At 46.0% G+C, this 18,312-nt stretch overlaps 1 protein-coding gene across 2 annotated transcripts in view; it reads right to left on the minus strand.

Moving 5' to 3' along the window:
* The window catches only part of ASTN2 (astrotactin 2), a 1,024,651-nt gene that overhangs the window by 651,088 nt on the left and 355,251 nt on the right, over positions 1–18,312 (minus strand). For both annotated transcript variants that reach the window (XM_040241692.1, XM_040241685.1), the window contains exon 5: positions 17,802–17,909. In XM_040241692.1, the coding sequence (XP_040097626.1) occupies positions 17,802–17,909 (108 nt within the window). The remainder of the gene's footprint in view (positions 1–17,801; positions 17,910–18,312) is intronic.

The raw sequence follows: 18,312 nt of genomic DNA on the forward strand, positions 1-18,312 counted from the left end.
CGACCCTGCCTTAAGCCAGACGGTGTCATTTCTCACCTGAGTTTTTGCAATAGTCTCCAACCTGCTCTCTCTCACCCCATCCCTGTTCCCCTCTTTCCCAGCTTCTACAAAAGCTAGAGTGACCTTTCTACCACATATCAAAACATCACTTCTCTGCTGAAATCCTTTGATGGCTTCCCATTGTCAGGATAAAGTCCAAAGCACCCAGCCAGTGTCACCTCTAGCTCTCTGCTCCTGAAAGTTTATATTTCAATGAAACTAAGTAGACATATCCTTCCTTCCCTTCTTCCTTGTTTTCAACAGAAATTATTTTGAGGTCTTACAGTATCCCAGGCATTTTGCTTGATCCTACTCTATTCATCGTCCCTTCTGGATGAACAGTCTTCTCCGACCTTTTCCCCTTCAACAATTCCATCCTGTTTTTCAGAACTCAGCCTAAATATTTCCCATGCCAGCATTTCTGCTGTTCCCACCAAGCTGGTCCGGCTCTTTCTCCATGCCAGCATGGAATTCATCACCAGCCTTTATCACGACCCTCTTCATTCTACTGCAATTGCCCATCTGATCCTTTCCCCCACTGGACTGTGTGACGCACAGGGCAAAGACCACGCCTCACTTGTCAACACCTCACTCTAAACCTCCTCAGCCACTAGCACACAACTAATAGTACGTTACCTTACATTTTCTAAAAAACAAAACAGAAAGTACTCTTCACACAGAGGTATAGAACAGTCTTTTGGACTCTGTGGGGGAGGGAGAGGGTGGGATGATTTGGGAGAATGGCATTGAAACATGTATACTATCATGTAAGAAATGAATCGCCAGTCTATGTTCAATACAGGATACAGGATGCTTGGGGCTGGTGCACGGGGATGATCCAGAGAGATGATATGGGGAGGGAGGTGGGAGGGGGGTTCAGGATTGGGAACTCATGTACATCCGTGGCAGATTCATGTCAATGTATGGCAAAACCAATACAGTATTATAAAGCAAAAAAAAGTAAAAATAAAAATTTAAAAAAAGAAAGTACTCTTCAATTAGAATCACAGAATTGTAGAGCCATTATATATATGTTATATATATTATGATTATTATGATGATTATAATTATATATATATATTATGATACATATGAGTGAGTGAGTGAGTGAAGTCGCTCAGTCGTGTCTGACTCTTTGCGACCCTGTGGACTGTAGCCTGCCAGGCTCCTCTGTCCATGGGATTCTCTAGGCAAGAATACTGGAATGGGTTACGATTTCCTTCTCCAGGGGATCTTCCTGACCCAGGGATTGAACCCGGGTCTCCGGGATCTATTTGACTGGGGCTTCCTTAGTGGTCCAGTGGTTAAGAATCTGCCTGCCAATGTAGGGGACATGGGTTCGATCCCTGGTCCAAGAAGATCCTATATGCCACGTGTCAGCCAAGCCCATGCACCACAGCTACTGAGCCCATGCTCAAGAGCCCGCTGCAACTACTGAGCCCACATGCCCAACTACTGAAGCCTGTGCACTCTAGAGACTGTGCTCTAGAACAAGAAAACCCACCGTGGTGGGAAGCCCTCGCATCACAACTAGAGACAGCCTGCAGGCAGCAACGAAGACCAAGCACAGCTGAAAATAAGCAAATAAATGAATCCATGTGATTATTGAAAGATTATAGGCAGAAACAGAGGCCACTGAATTTGGAGGATCTGGTATTCTCCATTATATCTTGGTCACTCTGCCAGACTGAACATGTCTTGAGTGTATGGACCATCAGTCTCACCAACGGAAGAGCTTTGATAAAAACTCAGAGATGCCCAGGCTCCACCTCAAACCTATTAAATAAAACTCTAGGTTGAAACCCAAAGGTAGGTCTCTGTTTTAAAAGCCTAAACATGTTACCCACATACATAGGGTTGGGAACCATGCTAAAAAAGGAAAGTAACTTTACTCGAAACACCATCCAAGGACAGAGTACAAAGAGATCACTCTCATGATCCAGGATCTGTTCCACCTGGATATTTAATTTTCGTTCTTTTTATCCTGTTTATTCTTCTCCGTTAGATAAAGATGAATTGCATTCATGCCTCCAGGGTTCCCAAGACAAGACACACAGTGGTTTGAATGAACAAGGGAAGCGGGATAGACAACATTTTCCAAGATTCCAAATGAACCTTGGAGATGGTCTGACCTAGTTACTTTATACTAGTGTATAAGGAAATGGGCAAGTGTATCCATCACCTAGCATTTTCCAGGAACTGCGCTGAGTGCTTTACTTGCATTGTTCCATTTCAACCTCAAAACCACTCTTGGAAGAAACTACAATTATGACTTTACAAAGTTGAAAAAAAACAGGAGCCAGTGGGTTAAACTGATCTTCCCAAGATCACTCTACAAAGATTCACAACCACCTGTTTATTTCTAAAGAACATGAGTTAAGCATTGCACACTGGTACAATTACCTCTAGCAAAACCACTCAATTCAAATTCTTTCAGAGAACAGGCAGAGTATTCATGATAAACATGATTCACCCACATATATGTTTTAAATGAACTGTTATGATTGTCCTCAGAAGTAATCACTGTGGCTTATGAATTCTGCCCTTCTTAAAAAATCATTCTCAACAATTATCTGGCTGCATAATATTCCATCAAGTTGATGCACTGTAATTTACTTAGCCATTTTTCTATTGTTGGACATTCAAGCTCATTCTAATTTTTCAATATTTCAGATTATGCTACAATGAGCATCTTCAGGTTTAGAGCGTCATGAAAAATGAGTAGTGTCATGGAAAAAATATGGTCATAATATAATGTTGAGTAAAAAAAAACAAATGCAAATGTGTATGTTGATTACAGTTACAATGATGAGAAAAAATATATGCAAATGGGGATGAGAAAAAAATGAAATAAGCTCTTTGGTCTAGAAGGTTCTTGTTTGTTTTTGTTTTCTTCTACTAGTATTATTACATGAATCTACATTGGTGAAAAATGATGAAAAAAACAAAACAATTAGCATACCATTCCCAATGTTGTTGAAGCACTTCAGTTCCTTGAGCATTTTCACAGTGGAGAGATGAGCTTAGGAGTCAGTGGTATGGACTCTTTCCATGGACAACAGCCAGAGGAGGAGTGTCTCAAAGGCTGGAACTATGTCCTCTTTTATTTGCCGAGCCATATGGCATACAGTACCTTAGTTCCCTGACCCGGGGTTGAACCCACACCCTCTGTAGTCAATGCATAGAATCGTAACCACTGGACCACCAGGGAATTCTCTGAAGCCATGTTTTATTAACATGTCTTATGTCTTATCAACCCCTGATTTCCAAGAAAGCCATGCTGTTCCTGAAATCTATAATGTGTGTTCAATGAATAACAGCATAGAGTTTCAGAGCTTGAGGAGGCCTCGGATATAATTTATTCAAACACTACACCCTAGCTGAATGGATTGAGAGCCAAAGAGGCTTGCCCAAGGTTCTCCAGCATCCGAGGGCAGGAACAAGTCTTGACCACACTTTTCCCCAAATCTACTCTAATTAGAAGAGACAGATGGTTAGCAAATTTGCTCAATAGGAGCCACGAAGAAAAAGTCCTTTTCCAGTCCAACACAGAATGGGTCTGACTCTGTGAACCTGAGTTAGTTTCAGATCTCCCCTGAATCCCTACGTTCCCCAGCCTCTAAGCCGTTCTCATGACAAATGCCTCAGAGCTGGGACATCTGTTTCCTCCCCATAGAGCGCCAGGTGGTTTGATTGTACCTGAGATGCTGAGAGAAGGACATTTTCAACCTAGAATCCATGACTGAGCAGAACACCCTGGAACTCTTCTGTTGCCAGTCTACACCCCGGCCCCCCAGCACAGCCAATTCCTCTTGCATCTTCATTTACCATCTAGTAGAGCTCTGAATTCTTCAATGACCTGCAAGACTCTCCCATGCCCTATACACCTTCTGTACATCCCCTCTTCTTAAACGCAGTTGGATCTATAAATATGACAGGATATCACTCCGTGATTAAATGATGTTATCTGAGAAAACTGAAAGGATTCTTTTCAGATATAATTAAAGTCCAGAAGCCTCTGACTGAGTTAATCATATAGGAGTTTACCCTGGGTGGGTCTGGCCAAATCAAATGAGTCTAAAGAGATGCTCTCCAACAGCCCTTGAGGAAGCCATGCTGTGAACTGCCACGGGGTGACCTGTAAGAACTGGGAATGGTCCTGCCCACAGCAGCTACAGAGCAGGCATGTCAGTCATGCAGGAAACAAATCCTGCCAACGACTGCACGGGCTTGGAAGAAGGCTGTGAGCCTCAGCTGAGATCAAAGCTCTAAGCCGATGCCTCGATTTGTGACTCTGAGTAAAGAGTCTGCAAGTAACGTAACTGGGCTGTTGAGCGGCAGAACTACTGCGGGGTAATAAATGTGTGTTGTTTGGAGCTGCTAAGTTTGTTCGCTAAGCAGAAACAGACAGTGATGCACAGCCACAGAGTGCTGACTCCTAGTCCTCTGCCCCGTCAGACCTCTCCTGGGCGCAAAGCTGGCTGGCAGTGTCTGCATCTGGATGTCCTGCAGGCACCCCAAGGCAGCAGCTCTACAGGCTCATCCATTCCCCCCTCCCCGCCCCCGAAGCCTGTCTCTCCCAGCTTCCCTGGCTCTGTGACGCTCTCCAGCCCCCACACCAGAATCCAACCTGCGTCTTCAGCAGTCCTCACAGGCTCTCCTTACAGCCAATCGGTCACCGACTCTAACTGTGTTTTAACACGTCCCCAACTGTGTTTTAACACGTCCCCAGCAGACACTCCACCCCATGCTCCCCCAGAGGGGCCCTGCCACTACCCCAACAGCCTCCTTTATAACTGGTCTGCCCCCTCCAGCTCTTCCTCCACTGTGGAGAGAGTGATCTTTTCTAAAACAGGCAGAGGATGATGCAACTCTCTTCCAAAACCTTCCGGCACTCCCCATTTCAAGCAGGTTCAAGTTCACGCTCTCTCCTGCTCACTTGGACAGGTGTTTTCTGAAGTGCACAGCCACCTGCCAGCTATCATTAGGTTCCAGCAATACTATGGGCTCCTCAAAGATGTCTTTCATGACTTTACCCATGATAGGATGGCCCCCCTATATTTTCTTCGGTGGCACATCTCACAGTGTGACGTGATATATACCTTTATGTGTTTATTTGTGAGGTCCTCCTCTCATTTCTCTCCAGCAAGATTCACGAGGGCAGTCCCCTGATTGGTCTGTTTGCCACTCTATACCCTATCCTTAGCATACAGTCTCAACACCATTAGACAGTTAGTAAACATTAGTTGATTCAATGAACAGAGAGATAAATGAACTTGACAATCAAAGTCTCTCCTTAGTTCAGTTCAGTCGCTCAGTCATGTCCGACCCTTTGCGACCCCATGAATTGCAGCACGCCGGCCTCCCTGTCCATCACCAACTCCCGGAGTTCATCCAAACTCATGTCCATCGAGTTGGTGATGCCATACAGCCATCTCATCCTCTCTCGTCCCCTTTTCCTCCTGCCCCCAATCCCTCCCAGCATCACAGTCTTTTCCAATAAGTCAACTCTTCGCATGAGGTGGCCAAAGTACTGGAGCTTCAGCTTTAGCATCATTTCTTCCAGAGAACACCCAGGACTGATCTCCTTTCGAATGGACTGGCTGGATCTTCTTGCAGTCCAAAGGACTCTCAAGAGTCTTCTCCAACACCACAGTTCAAAAGCATCATTTCTTCAGCACTCAGCTTTCTTGACAGTCCAAGTCTCACATCCATACATTACCACTGGAAAAACCATAGCTTTGACTAGACGGACCTTTGCTGGCAAAGTAATGTCTCTGCTTTATGCTATCTCTGCTAATATGCTATCTAGGTTGGTCATAACTTTCCTTCCAAGGAGTAAGCGTCTTTTAATTTCATGGCTGCAGTCACCATCTGCAGTGATTTTGGAGCCCCTCAAAATAAAGTCTGACACTGTTTCCACTGTTTCCCCATCTATTTCCCATGAAGTGTTGGGACCAGATGCCATGATCTTAGTTTTCTGAATGTTGAGCTTTAAGCCAACATTTTCGCTGTCCTCTTTCACTTTCATCAAGAGGCTTTTTAGTTCCTCTTCACTTTCTGCCATAAGGGTGGTGTCATTTGTATATCTGAGGTTATTGATATTTCTCCCTGCAATCTTGATTCCAGCTTGCCCTTCTTCCAGCCCAGCGTTTCTTATTATATACTCTGCATATAAGTTAAATAAGCAGGGTGACAATATACAGCCTTGACGTACTCCTTTTCCTGTTTAGAACCAGTCTGTTGTTCCATGTCCAGTTTTAACTGTTGCTTCCTGACCTGCATACAGGTTTCTCAAGAGGCAGGCTGATCTGAGTCAATTCACCCTTCCCAGCCTTGTTCAAATTATCTTCATTCATATTCCTTGTACTCCAGTGACATAGGGCTTCCCTGGCAGCTCAGATGGTAAAGAATCTACCTTTAATGCAAGAGAAATGGCTTCAATCTCTGGGTCAGAAAGATCCCCTGGAGAAGGGAATGGCAACCCAATCCAGTATTCTTGCCTAGAGAATCTCATGGACAGAGGAGCCTGGTGGGCTACAGTCTATGGGGTCACAAAGAGTTGGACACAGCTGAGCAGCTAACACTTTCACTAGTGACATATGACTCTGTCAGATTATCATGCAAATTCTGTAAAGTGGGATTCTCACCTCCATTTTATTTATTTTAATTAAAAAAATATTTTGGCCTTACCATGTGGCATGTGGAATCTTAGTCTCCTGACCTGGGATTGAACCCATGTCCCTTGCAGTAGAATTTCAGTCTTAATCCCTGAATTGTGAGGGAAGTCCCCTCACCTTCATTGTTTAGAAAAACAAATTGAAACCTGGAGAGTCAACTAACTTATCCAAGGTCACCTAAACTAACAGTCAGGGCTACATAAGGTTGTGCACACACATCTCATAGCGTGCTGGGCACACAGTGAGCAGTCACAGCCAGTGGTTTCAGCTCTATCTCCGGGAAAGGGTTTGCAGGGGAGGAGAATGCTCGCCGGCCACAAGACTGCAAGGGAAGTGAAAGACAGAGTCTCACGCCTGGGTGGGAAGCAGGGAGTCACAATCCCTCAGCAGAAGGAAAAGGGGTTGGAGGGGGGATCCTGCTGAGTCCAGCTGAAAAACAAGAAAGCGAGGGAGACTGATTATTCCTTCTCACCAGTGTAAGCAACTAAAATGACATGTTTGCTTTATCGCCTTTGGTCTCCCATTTGATTCCTGACAGCCGCCTCCCTCCCTTGGAGGCCAGGCAGTCAGGTGCTGAGCTGGCTGGCATCGCTAAGGAGGAGGAGAAAGAAGAACAATTTGAACAGTATTTCAGAGACTGTCATGAGCTTGGGGAGGGAGTTTTTGAAGCTGTCTGGCTCCCTCCACGCATTCAAGGAACCCTTGTTTGCCAAGCCCGTTTGATGTCTGCAGGTTGGAGACAGGTAGTCTGGGAGGGACCTTTAAGAGTGAAAACAATGGCAACAAAAAACCAACGTCTGTTTTCTCTGAGGTTTGAGGGAAGGGAGAGAAGACAGACATTAGACGGGGCTTTATGAGCCTATAACAATTTCAGAATGCATACTTTTCTCTCACATCTTGTCAAATAGGGCCAAATGCGGGCATAGATCAAAGCTAGGTTTCTGCATTTTACTGTTCTTTCAGTAAGAAAAATCCAAGCTCCCGATCTCATTTCTTCGTGAGAGAAACCAGACTATCTCTAGAAAGTGTGCAGAGCCTGCTGGAACCTTCTGGAGGAAGGTATCTATATACTACAGATCACAAACAGCTAACTACCCGGGCAAGAGCTGGGCTTCCGCAGTGGCTCAGAGGTAAAGAACCTGCCTAACAACGCCGGAGCCACAGGAGATACACGTTCAATCCCTGGGTCGGGAAGATTCCCCTGGAGGAGGGCATGGCAGCCCATTCCAGTATTCTTGCCTGGAGAATCCCATGGTCAGAGGAGCCTGGTGGGCTACAGTCCATAGGGTCACAAAGAGTCAGACACGACTGAAGTGACTGAGTCTGCACACACAGGGCAAGAATTATGACAAGAGGGAAAGAGTTTAAAGTCTGTAAGATTCTCCTAGAGGCTGATACTATGGCATGGTGACACCAGATTTGAGGAGCAAGTGGAATGAGGCTCAAGACTCCAACCGGTAACTTACTGACTCTATGACCTTGGAGAAATTCCTCTGCCGGGTTTACTGTCATTCTTTTGCATATAAAAACAAGGACAGTAAAGATCACAGAGAATGATTGGTGAATATGCGACAGACCTGGCAAAAAAGCGACAATAAATGGTCCCTCTAAGTTGCCATTCCTCTTAGAACCGGGAGTCAAGTTCCTGGCATGGGAAAAGGGGCATACAATCAGTGGGAGGTAATGCCAGCATAAGAACCGGCATGGAGTATCAGCTAATATGTTAGGGGAATTGTGCAGTGTTTTTTTTCTCAAATCTGGCCAAAAATTAGAATTGAAAGAGAATTTTATACCAGATCCCTTGGCCAGATATTCCCATATAACCTGTCTGAGATAAGTATTTACAACTAGTTTTTTTTTTTTTTTTTTAATTTTTCCAAGTGATTCCGAGGTTTAATTAGGTCAGAGAAATACCCTGCCTCTGACAGCCTTTCTGAACCACATAGCTGAGGACACCTGATCCACTCTCGGCTCTGACCTGACCCAGATCCTGGGACACAGCGGTCCTTCAAATGGGTAACACCAGAGTCTCCACCCTCCTACGCAGGCCCTAAATATCCAACCTGCCCAGCTGACCTTGTCTTCTGTTTCTGAAGAGAGATGCTCCGAGTCCAAATTTGCTTTGTCCCAGATCTAGTGCTCCGTCCTCTGGGAAAGATTCTGGATTGCTCAGACTATTTCTAGAAGAAAAATTCTTTGCCCTCTCGTTTGTATAATAAATAGCTTATTTCTTACTTATTTAACAACGGGCTCTGAGGAGGAAAGGGAGGCTTGCATTGCACTGCTTATCAATGCCCATGGTATGAATACTTCTTCCACAGTTGCTTATAAGCTACTAATGCGACATCGCTCACAGCGGAGCTGGAAATGATGAGTAATACTGGCTCTCACAGCTGCTATGGGTTGGAGCCAGCACAGCACTGGAAGATCTCTTGTTCACATATTTTTTCCTCCCTGATCAGATAACAGGACTCCCAGTGACGGTGGTGCCCTGGGAGGGTTGGTCCTCACGGTGGCTGCCTCTCCCCCCGCTCCCCCGCACCAGATACTGCAGTCAGTTTTCAGTGTGTGACTACTTCTGACCATCCCTGTTTTTGGTCCTAGTTCCTCCTGGGCTGATGCTCTCTGGAGGGTTACAGAGTTTACACCAGGACGTTCTCAGGGGTCTGATCAGGCTTGCAGCACCAACACAGATGTGGGAACCTACCCGTCTCCTTAGTAGAGGCCTAGCCCAGGCACTGTGGTGTGCACTTTGCACGTGCATTATCCGAACCATACATGACCAGAGCAGATTCTGAGATCAAAGAACTTAATTCCAAACATCAGCTCCCCTTACCTGGTGGTAATCGCAAGTAAGTGACCTGTCTAAGTCCCAGTTTCCATAGCTGAAAAACCAGAGGTAGGAATAGTCCCTTCCCAGGAATGGCCCTGGCAGCCCCATGGTTAGGACTCTGCACTTCCGTTACAGGGGACATGGGTTTGATTCCCGGTTGGGGAACTGAGATCCCACCAGCAGTTTGGTATGGCCAAAAGGAAAAAAAGTCCCTTGGGACTTCCTTGGTGGTCGAGTAGTTAAGAACCGTTATCCCCTTGCAACACAGGGGATGTGGGTTCGGTCCCTGGTCAAGGAACTAAGATCCCACATACCCTAGAGCAACTAAGCCCGTTCGCAGAATCTACTGAGCTCCAGTGCTCTAGAGTCCTTGCCCCATGACTAGAGAGCCTGCGTGCCACAACGGCAGGCCTCACCTGGTGCAGCAGGGACCTGACGAAGCCAAGCACACAGACACACCCCCTGTCTGTGATATTACTTGGAATCCTATAAGGTGGTTCATACAAAGAGCACAGCCACGCACCGAGAGCACTCAGTCAGTCAAGCATGGCTTGGCATTGCTTTTCCTCTTTCTCCGTCCTTGTGCCTATGTTTCCATCATGACGGGTATTACTGAGAACTCAGAGGGCATCAAGTTCTACCTCATTGATTGACAGATAGGAAATTGAGGTCCAGAGCCTTGCTCAGTCCTCAGAATCAAACAAGGGTGCACCCAGGATTGGAGGCCAAGGTCTAAGCCCTCCAGTAGCTTCACTATATTCTCTTGTGTGGCTCCTCCTCCTCTGTTCCTGCCTCTCTCCTTTTCTCACAGGCTCACAGGAGCCACCTCTCCCTGGCACTCCACCCTGTCCTAACCTGCCCCGCTTTCCCTCTCTGCCCAGGTCCACACTCTAGGATGATGGATAAACCCACCGAGAGCTCTGATGCTTTCCTCTCTGGGGCTTCCATCTAATCCTTTGTCTTAAGCTCCAGTCATTCTGTCCTTAGTAGGGGTCCCTGTTGGTAGGGAGAGTAGGTCAGTTGGACAGAGGAGGCTGACAGAAATAAGGACCCTGGAGACTTACGTCTCTCTCCAAGGCACCCCCACAGGCACCCGAGATCCCGGGACCATCTGTCCCACGTCCCCTCCACAGCCTGGGTTTGTAGCATTCTTCCCAGGTTACTCTAGCTACAAAGGCTTACAGGATGATTAAGCATCAATCGCTCTGTCTTTAGTGTTTACTCTTCTCCGAGCAGCAGGTCCTGTAACCTGCAGGCTGGAACAGGACACCCTGCAGATGTCCCAGGGAAAAAGGCTGTCCTTAGCAAGGGACAAGCGTGCGAAGGAAGAAAATCATGTCAGAACATCCCAAGAGGCCAGGCCCATCAAGTCTACGTTCTAACCTAAAATGTTCTTTTTCCCACCTAGAAGCAAGACCAACGTGCAGACCAACACATTGGAAAAAGTCCATGGAGCTGTGCCTAGCTCAAGCCACTCATTTGCTGTGCTTAACTGACTGCCATTCAGTGAACACTGATCGTGTGGTAGGTATGCTCTGCTAAGCATTTCCTTCGCATACTTTACTTCCTTTAAACCCTGCAAAAAGCCTAAGGAAGAGGAGAAGGACTAATCCCAGACTTGTCTTCCTTTACCCAGGGGAAACTAAGGCTCAGAGAAGGAAAGTGACTCAGCCTAAGCCACACAGCTAGGGAACAGCAGAGCAAGGATCTGGACCCCCGAGTGCTGATTCAGAAACCCCGTGATGTGCTGAGAAACGCTGGGTAAAGGATGGGATAGGTACCCCAATGGTCAGGGCATGGCCCCTGCTTATTTCCCCAGCCCAGCCGCCATCATTCTCAAATCCACAGCCTTCACTCCATCCAGCGACTGGCATCTCTCTCATTCCCAGCCCCAGGGCACCATGCGCCTCTGCTCTCATACTCAGCAGGTACCATGCTGTTGACGTTCAGCTTTCACTCTGCTGCGTTCCCATTTCCTGGAGTCTCTGCTCTATCTGGGCATTCTCAGATTATACTTCAGAACAGTCTCCTTCCCTCAATCCCCAAAGGCCTCCTTTTCTGTAGATATGGCTTGAACTTTCCCTTACCTGTCCACTTACTCTAAAACATGATTCAACTGTGTGTGTGTGTGTGTGTGAATTCAAGAGTTCTTATCACTACAGAAAAGCTCAGCTTAAGGACCATCAAATTAAACCAAGAAACTAAAACAAAAAACAAGCAAAACCAGGGAACACTTGCATCCTGTTCTCTTTGCTGGGGAACTAAGCACTGAGGCTTAGCGGGAAGTACCTGCAGTTGGGAGCAAGATAACCTGGGTTTCTAGAACTGGCTGAGCACTGAAGAGCAAGAAAGACTTGCCCAAGGCCCCGTGGCCACCTGCGCAGAACTGGGCTGAGAGGTCCTTGCTGGGCGCTTGCGCTGCTAGTCAGCAGCAGCTTGCTGCTGTGTCTCCTGCTCAGCACTGTGCCTGGGGCTGGACACGCCATCTGCGCTTCTCATCTGGACCTTCAGTTATACACCCGCTTTACCCTCATCTGCGTCATTCCTCTTTGGGAGCTGCATCCCCCTCTCAAGGAGGTTACAGCCACCTTGGGGCTGGGAGCCCAGGTCCTGTTGCCCAGAAACATGCTTAGTCCGGTTGTTCAATCCCTAAATGTAGGTTACACTAGAATGAGCTTCAGACTCGATGACAGGAGTTATAAATAGCCTCATTTCACAAAACTTAGGAAAACTGAGGCCCCAAGAGGGCACTTGCTGGCCAAGGGGTCACTGAGTGAGCGAGTGGCAGGGCTGCAGCCTTCACTACCCATCTCCTGACAGTGAGTCTAGTATCCTCTGCTAGGGCCATCTCTCCTTAATTAAGGTGAAATTCAGACAAGCAGGAAGCTACCACATCCAACCCACCTCATTAGTTAATACTATCAAACACCTAAACAAGTGATGGACTGATTAGCTATTTACGAGACCCAACGTAGAACTCTGCTTGACAAAGTGGCTCCCTTAGGCAGCAAGAACATGTACGGCATGAGATCAGGTTCCTTTCACAAAACATTGTGGGACTGCACTCCTGCTTCCTGGACCAGTCCTATAGGTTACCTGTATGATGGGGATGTTTAGGGTAGGGTAGAGGGTCAGCAAACTGTAAGGTCACTGATGAAATCTGGACCAGCATCCGTTTTTGGAAATAAAGTTTGATTAGGACACACGTACGTTCGCTCCTTTCTGTACTGTCTGTGGCAGCTTTCAAGGTGCAGCGGTAGCGTCACGCAGTTCCAAGGGTGACCGCATGTTCTGCAAAGCTGAACATGTGCAGGGCTTCACCATTTACAGATGAAGGGTGCTGACTCTTGATCCAGGAAATCCCACCACCTAATATGTTTATATTTTGATATAATACGAGCTCCGTGAGGGCAGGGCTTTTAAACATTGTTTGGTTTCTGTCAATGGCCTAGAACGTGGTCAGACACATGGTCGGCGCTTGACAAATAGCTGAGATACTGTGGGGTGGGGGGAGGAAAGCAGGGAGAAAGGCTTTGCTAGAAAATGTTGGAAAAAGCAAGGGAGAGGCTAGAAGAGGCAATAAGCAGAGAGAAGGAAACAGTGGATCCACAGAAGAGGACAAAAAACAGGATGGACAATGTACGGGAAAATCCACTACAATATTGCAAAGTAATTAGCCTCCCAGTAAAATAAATTAATAAATTTAAAAAAAGACGGAAGAATGAGAAGAATGCAGTGAAAGATGACAGAGGAAAGAAGAGAGGAAAGAGGAGAGGGAAAAAAAAGAGAGATGAAAACCAACAAGCAAACAGATCCAGAACACAGACGAGGAGGAGGAGGAGGAAGACGTGGTGGGAACCAGAGCAGGCGTGAGAGGCGGGCCATCAGCAACAGCAGGGAGGACAGGGACGGAGCAGCGTCGCGACTGACCGGGCAGGAGGGCCGGGCAGGAAGGTACGTGTGTGTTGGGGGGGCGGTGGGCAGTGCATCACAGCCCTGGCATTCTCGCCATCCAGGAGACACAGCCCAGTCTCTCGGAGGGTATGGAGCCCCTGGGCCATATTCTTTATCTCAAGTCCTGTGGCTTGCTTTTGATTTTCTTTTTGAACTCTGATTTACGAGGGACACACTCCATGAAGGATGGCTACACAATTACCTGTAAATAGCCCAGTTCTTTGGAGAAGACTCACTGACTTCCCCAGCCCGAATTCTGGCTGTCATACTTGGGGAGGGAGAAGACAGGTCAAGAATCATACATCACCAGCTTCTAAATCTCCACTGCAGCAGATTCCAGAGGGCTGAGGCATTCAAAGAGTGAGAGCTAAGTGTATTCTAGTGTCTGCAGAGTTCGAGATACCCCCCCAGGTGCTGTGTCAAGGGAGACACTCCCCTTAGGGGGCCTTTTCAGTGAAAGGCACCAGGGGTAAGGAGATACAGAAAACAACAGTGAGAACTGCACGGACATTAATAACACCCACCTTTCATGGCTAAATACTCCATTGCATCTGTGTGTGTATATATATACATACACACACAACACATCTTTATCCTCTCCTCTGTTAATGGACATTTACTTTGCTTCCATGTCATGGCTATCGTAAATAGTGCTGATATGAACACTGGGGTATACTTATCTTTTCAGATTATAGTTTTCTCCAGATATATGCTCAGCAGGGGGATGGCTGGATCATAAATTGCTAGTCCCTCAGTCGTGTCTGACTCTTAGATCCTATGGATGGTAGCCTGCCAGATTCCTCTGCTCATGGGATTCTCCGGGCTGGATTATATGATATTCTATTTTTAGTAGGAGGGATAAATTCAGAGATTGGAGTTGACATATACACACTACTATATGCAACACAGACTAATAATAAGAACCTACTATATAGCACAGAGAATTCTACTTAATTCTCTGTACTGACCTACATGGGAATAGCATCTGAAAAAAGAGTGGATATATGTATATATATAGAATTCATTTTGCTGAACACCTGAAACTAATACAGCATTGTAAATCAACTATATGCCAGTAAGAATTAATTAAAACAAAAAATAATGCCTAAGCAAAATGGCTGTCTGAGGAGGCCTTACAAAGAGCTGAGAAAAGGAGAGAATTGAAAAGCAAAGGAGAAAAGGAAAGATATACCCATTTGAATACAGAGTTACAAAGAATACCAAGGAGACATAAGAAAGCCTTCCTCAGTGATCAATACAAAGAAATAGAGGAAAACAACAAAATGGGAAAGAATAGAAATTTCGTCAAGAAAATTAGAGATACCAAGGGAACATTTCATGCAAAGATGGGCTCAATAAAGGACAGAAATGGTATGGACCTAACAGAAACAGAAGATGTTAAGAAGCGGGGGCAAGAATAAACAGAAGAACTGTACAAATAAGATTCTCATGACCCAGATAATCATTATGGTGTGATCACTCAACTAGAGCCAGACATCCTGGAATGTGAAGTCAAGTGGGCCTTAGGAAGAAGCATCACTACGAACAAAGCTAGTGGAGGGGATGGAATTCCAGTTGAGCTGTTTCAAATCCTAAAAGATGATGCTGTGAAAGTGCTGCACTCAATATGCCAGCAAATTTGGAAAACTCAGCAGTGGCCACAGGACTGGAAAAGGTCCGTTTTCATTCCAATTCCAAAGAAAGGCAATGCCAAAGAATGCTCAAACTACTGCACAATTGCACTCATCTTACATGCCAGTAAAGTAATGCTCAAAATTCTCCAAGCCAGGCTTCAGCAATACGTGAACCGTGAACTTCCAGATGTTCAAGCTGGTTTTAGAAAAGGTGGAGGAACAAGAGATCAAATTGCCAACATCTGCTGGATCATGGAAAAAGCAAGAGAGTTCCAGAAAAAATCTATTTCTGCTTTATTGACTATGTCAAAGCTTTTGACTGTGTGGATCACAAGAAACTGTGGAAAATTCTGAAAGAGATGGGAATACCAGACCACCTGACCTGCCTCTTGAGAAACCTGTATGCAGGTCAGGAAGCAACAGTTAGAACTGGACATGGAACAACAGACTGGTTCCAAATAGGAAAAGGAGAATGTCAAGGCTGTTTATTGTCACCCTACTTGTTTAACTTCTATGCAGAGTACATCATGAGAAATGCTGGGCTGGAGGAAGCACAAGCTGGAATCAAGATTGCTGGGAGAAATATCAATCACCTCAGATATGAAGATGATACCACCCTTATGGCAGAAAGTGAAGAAGAACTAAAGAGCCTCTTGATCAAAGTGAAAGAGGAGAATGAAAAAGTTGGTTTAAAGCTCAACATTCAGAAAACGAAGATTATGGCATCCAGTCCCATCACTTCATGGGAAATAGATGGGGAAACAGTAGAAACAGTGGTTGACTTTATTTTTCTGGGCTCCAAAATCACTGCAGATGGTGATTGCAGCCATGAAATTAAAAGATGCTTACTCCTTGGAAGGAAACTTATGACCAACCTAGACAGCATATTAAAAAGCAGAGATGTTACTTTTTCAACAAAGGTCCATCTAGTCAAGGCTATGGTTTTTCCAGTGGTCATGTATGGATGTGAGTGTTGGACTATAAAGAAAGCTGAGTGCAGAAGAATTTATGCTTTTGAACTGTGGTGTTGAAGAAGACTCTTGAGAGTCCCTTGGACTGCAAGGAGATCCAACCAGTCCATCCTAAAGGAGATCAGTCCTGTGTGATCATTGGAAGGATTTATGTTGAAGCTGAAACTCCAATACTTTGGCCACCTGATGTGAAAAGCTGACTCACTTGAAAAGACCCTAATGCTGGGGAAGATTGAAGGCAGGAGGAGAAGGGGACGACAGAGGATGAGATGGGTTAGGATGAGATGGGTGGATGGCATCACAGACTCAATGGACGTGAGTTTGGGTAGACTCCGGGAGTTGGTGATGGACAGGGAGGCCTGGCGTACTGCGGTGCATGGGATCGCAAAGAGTTGGATATAAGTGAGCGGCTGAAATGAACTGAACTATTTCCCCTTAGCACATACCAGGCACCATGATACTTTTTTAATGCAACAGAAGAAAATTCATCTCCAAATCTATGAGGCAGTTCCAAGGCCCATTACACAGAGGAGAAAACTGAGGGATATGATAGATAGATAACTTGCCCAAGGCTCAAGGCACCCAGAGAACCAACATGATCTGTGCCCTTTGACTATCCGTCATGCATGGACGGAATCCTTTTACGCAATCTGGGGGACTCGGGAGTACAGATGGCCACATACCTAGATTAGTTGCCATCATGTTCATGAGGGAACCTCCATTCTCTCCAGGGCGTGGTGGAAGCTCATGGATATGCCCTTAATCACTTGCTGGGAATACATGCTTGCACCCTAAATTCCCTTCAAGGTTGCAATCCTGAACTTGCTACTTTGTTGTCCTTAAAAAGCCTCATGATTGAGGAATTATATTCCCAGGTGATGGCCTGAAATGTGCTCTATTTCAGAGCATATTTTACCACAGTGAGCCGTGGGTGGACCTCAGAGGACATTTTACCACAGTGAAATCTGCACATTTTACACACAGTGACAGCATATTTTAGCACACTGAGCCGTGGACCTAAGCCACAATATCTTAGCCCTGTAACGGTCCTGCCTCAGCATTTTCATGTCTTCTTACATTGAGTGTCATCGTGAGGAAAAAATTATGCATTCAAGCATCAATACCGATTCTCTCTGTAGAAAACACAAAACATTGTCTAGAGAGTCCCAGGGAGTCCTGTTTACAGGAACCAACAGGAGAACTCCGTCTGGTTTCTATATCAGGTAAATAGGATCTCCCAGGCCAATGCTGGTTTTACCCGCTTAGACTCTGTGCATTTTACTGCTGAGCATGTTTCATTTTGCACTTTGGTTGCTAAGAATCTCCGAGTTAAGCTGTCAGCCCCTTCTTAGAATACACAGCACAGCATGGCATGGATTACCGTGCATACATCTAAGCTGAGTTTGAATCATTTTCCTTACTCTGATTTTCCTTTCAATTTGATTTTTTATTGTGATGGATTAAAAAAAATGCATAAATTTACAAAACCATCTCTGAATCCTCTGAGGAATAGGGCAAGACAGAGAGAAATAGAGAATGCGTAGACAGGGTATCGGACACCAGGTTCAGGGTTACCTGGACTGGGACCAGGCTGAAGAAGATTTAGAGTCTGTCATGAAGCACAAAAGCTGCTTCCCAGATTTCCCTCCTACAAACCCTGGTTCGGGAACATTCTCCTGGATTCTGTTACCTTTGCTGCGGCGACGGCTGCGGTACTGCTCCGTGTAGAATGTCAGCTGCGTTTCATCGTCTGCCTCTGACCCGGACGTCCCCTTGGTTCTCCCAAAGCTGATGCCCCCTGTGCGAGAAGCACCATCCATCAGTCACTGCAGGCCTCCAGAAGCTTGTGAAATCCCCCAGCCATCCCAAAGACCAGCAACCCCACCCCCAAGTGACCCAAGTCTCTGTAAATCCCAAGTGACCCAGGAGTTGGCATGATTTATGGAAAGAGTTCAGGCTCTGCAGTGATGTGGGCCTGGGTTCTCACCACAGCTTGGCAGCCTCAGGATTGTATGACCTTGAGGAGATGCCTCCCATTTCTGAGTCCTGGGTCCTTTCTTTCTAAAGTAGGGGAAAAGTTATTAATCTTGTGGGGTTGCTTTGAAGATGAAAGGAGGTACAATGTGTAAACTCCCCGGTCCTAGGTGGGTACCAAGTAATTGATAGGTGCACTCACTGTTGCTTTGTATGATGGATCTGCC

The sequence above is a fragment of the Oryx dammah genome, unplaced genomic scaffold (genome assembly GCF_014754425.2).
Source record: "Oryx dammah isolate SB20612 unplaced genomic scaffold, SCBI_Odam_1.1 HiC_scaffold_1, whole genome shotgun sequence".
In the NCBI taxonomy this organism is placed as follows: domain Eukaryota; kingdom Metazoa; phylum Chordata; class Mammalia; order Artiodactyla; family Bovidae; genus Oryx; species Oryx dammah.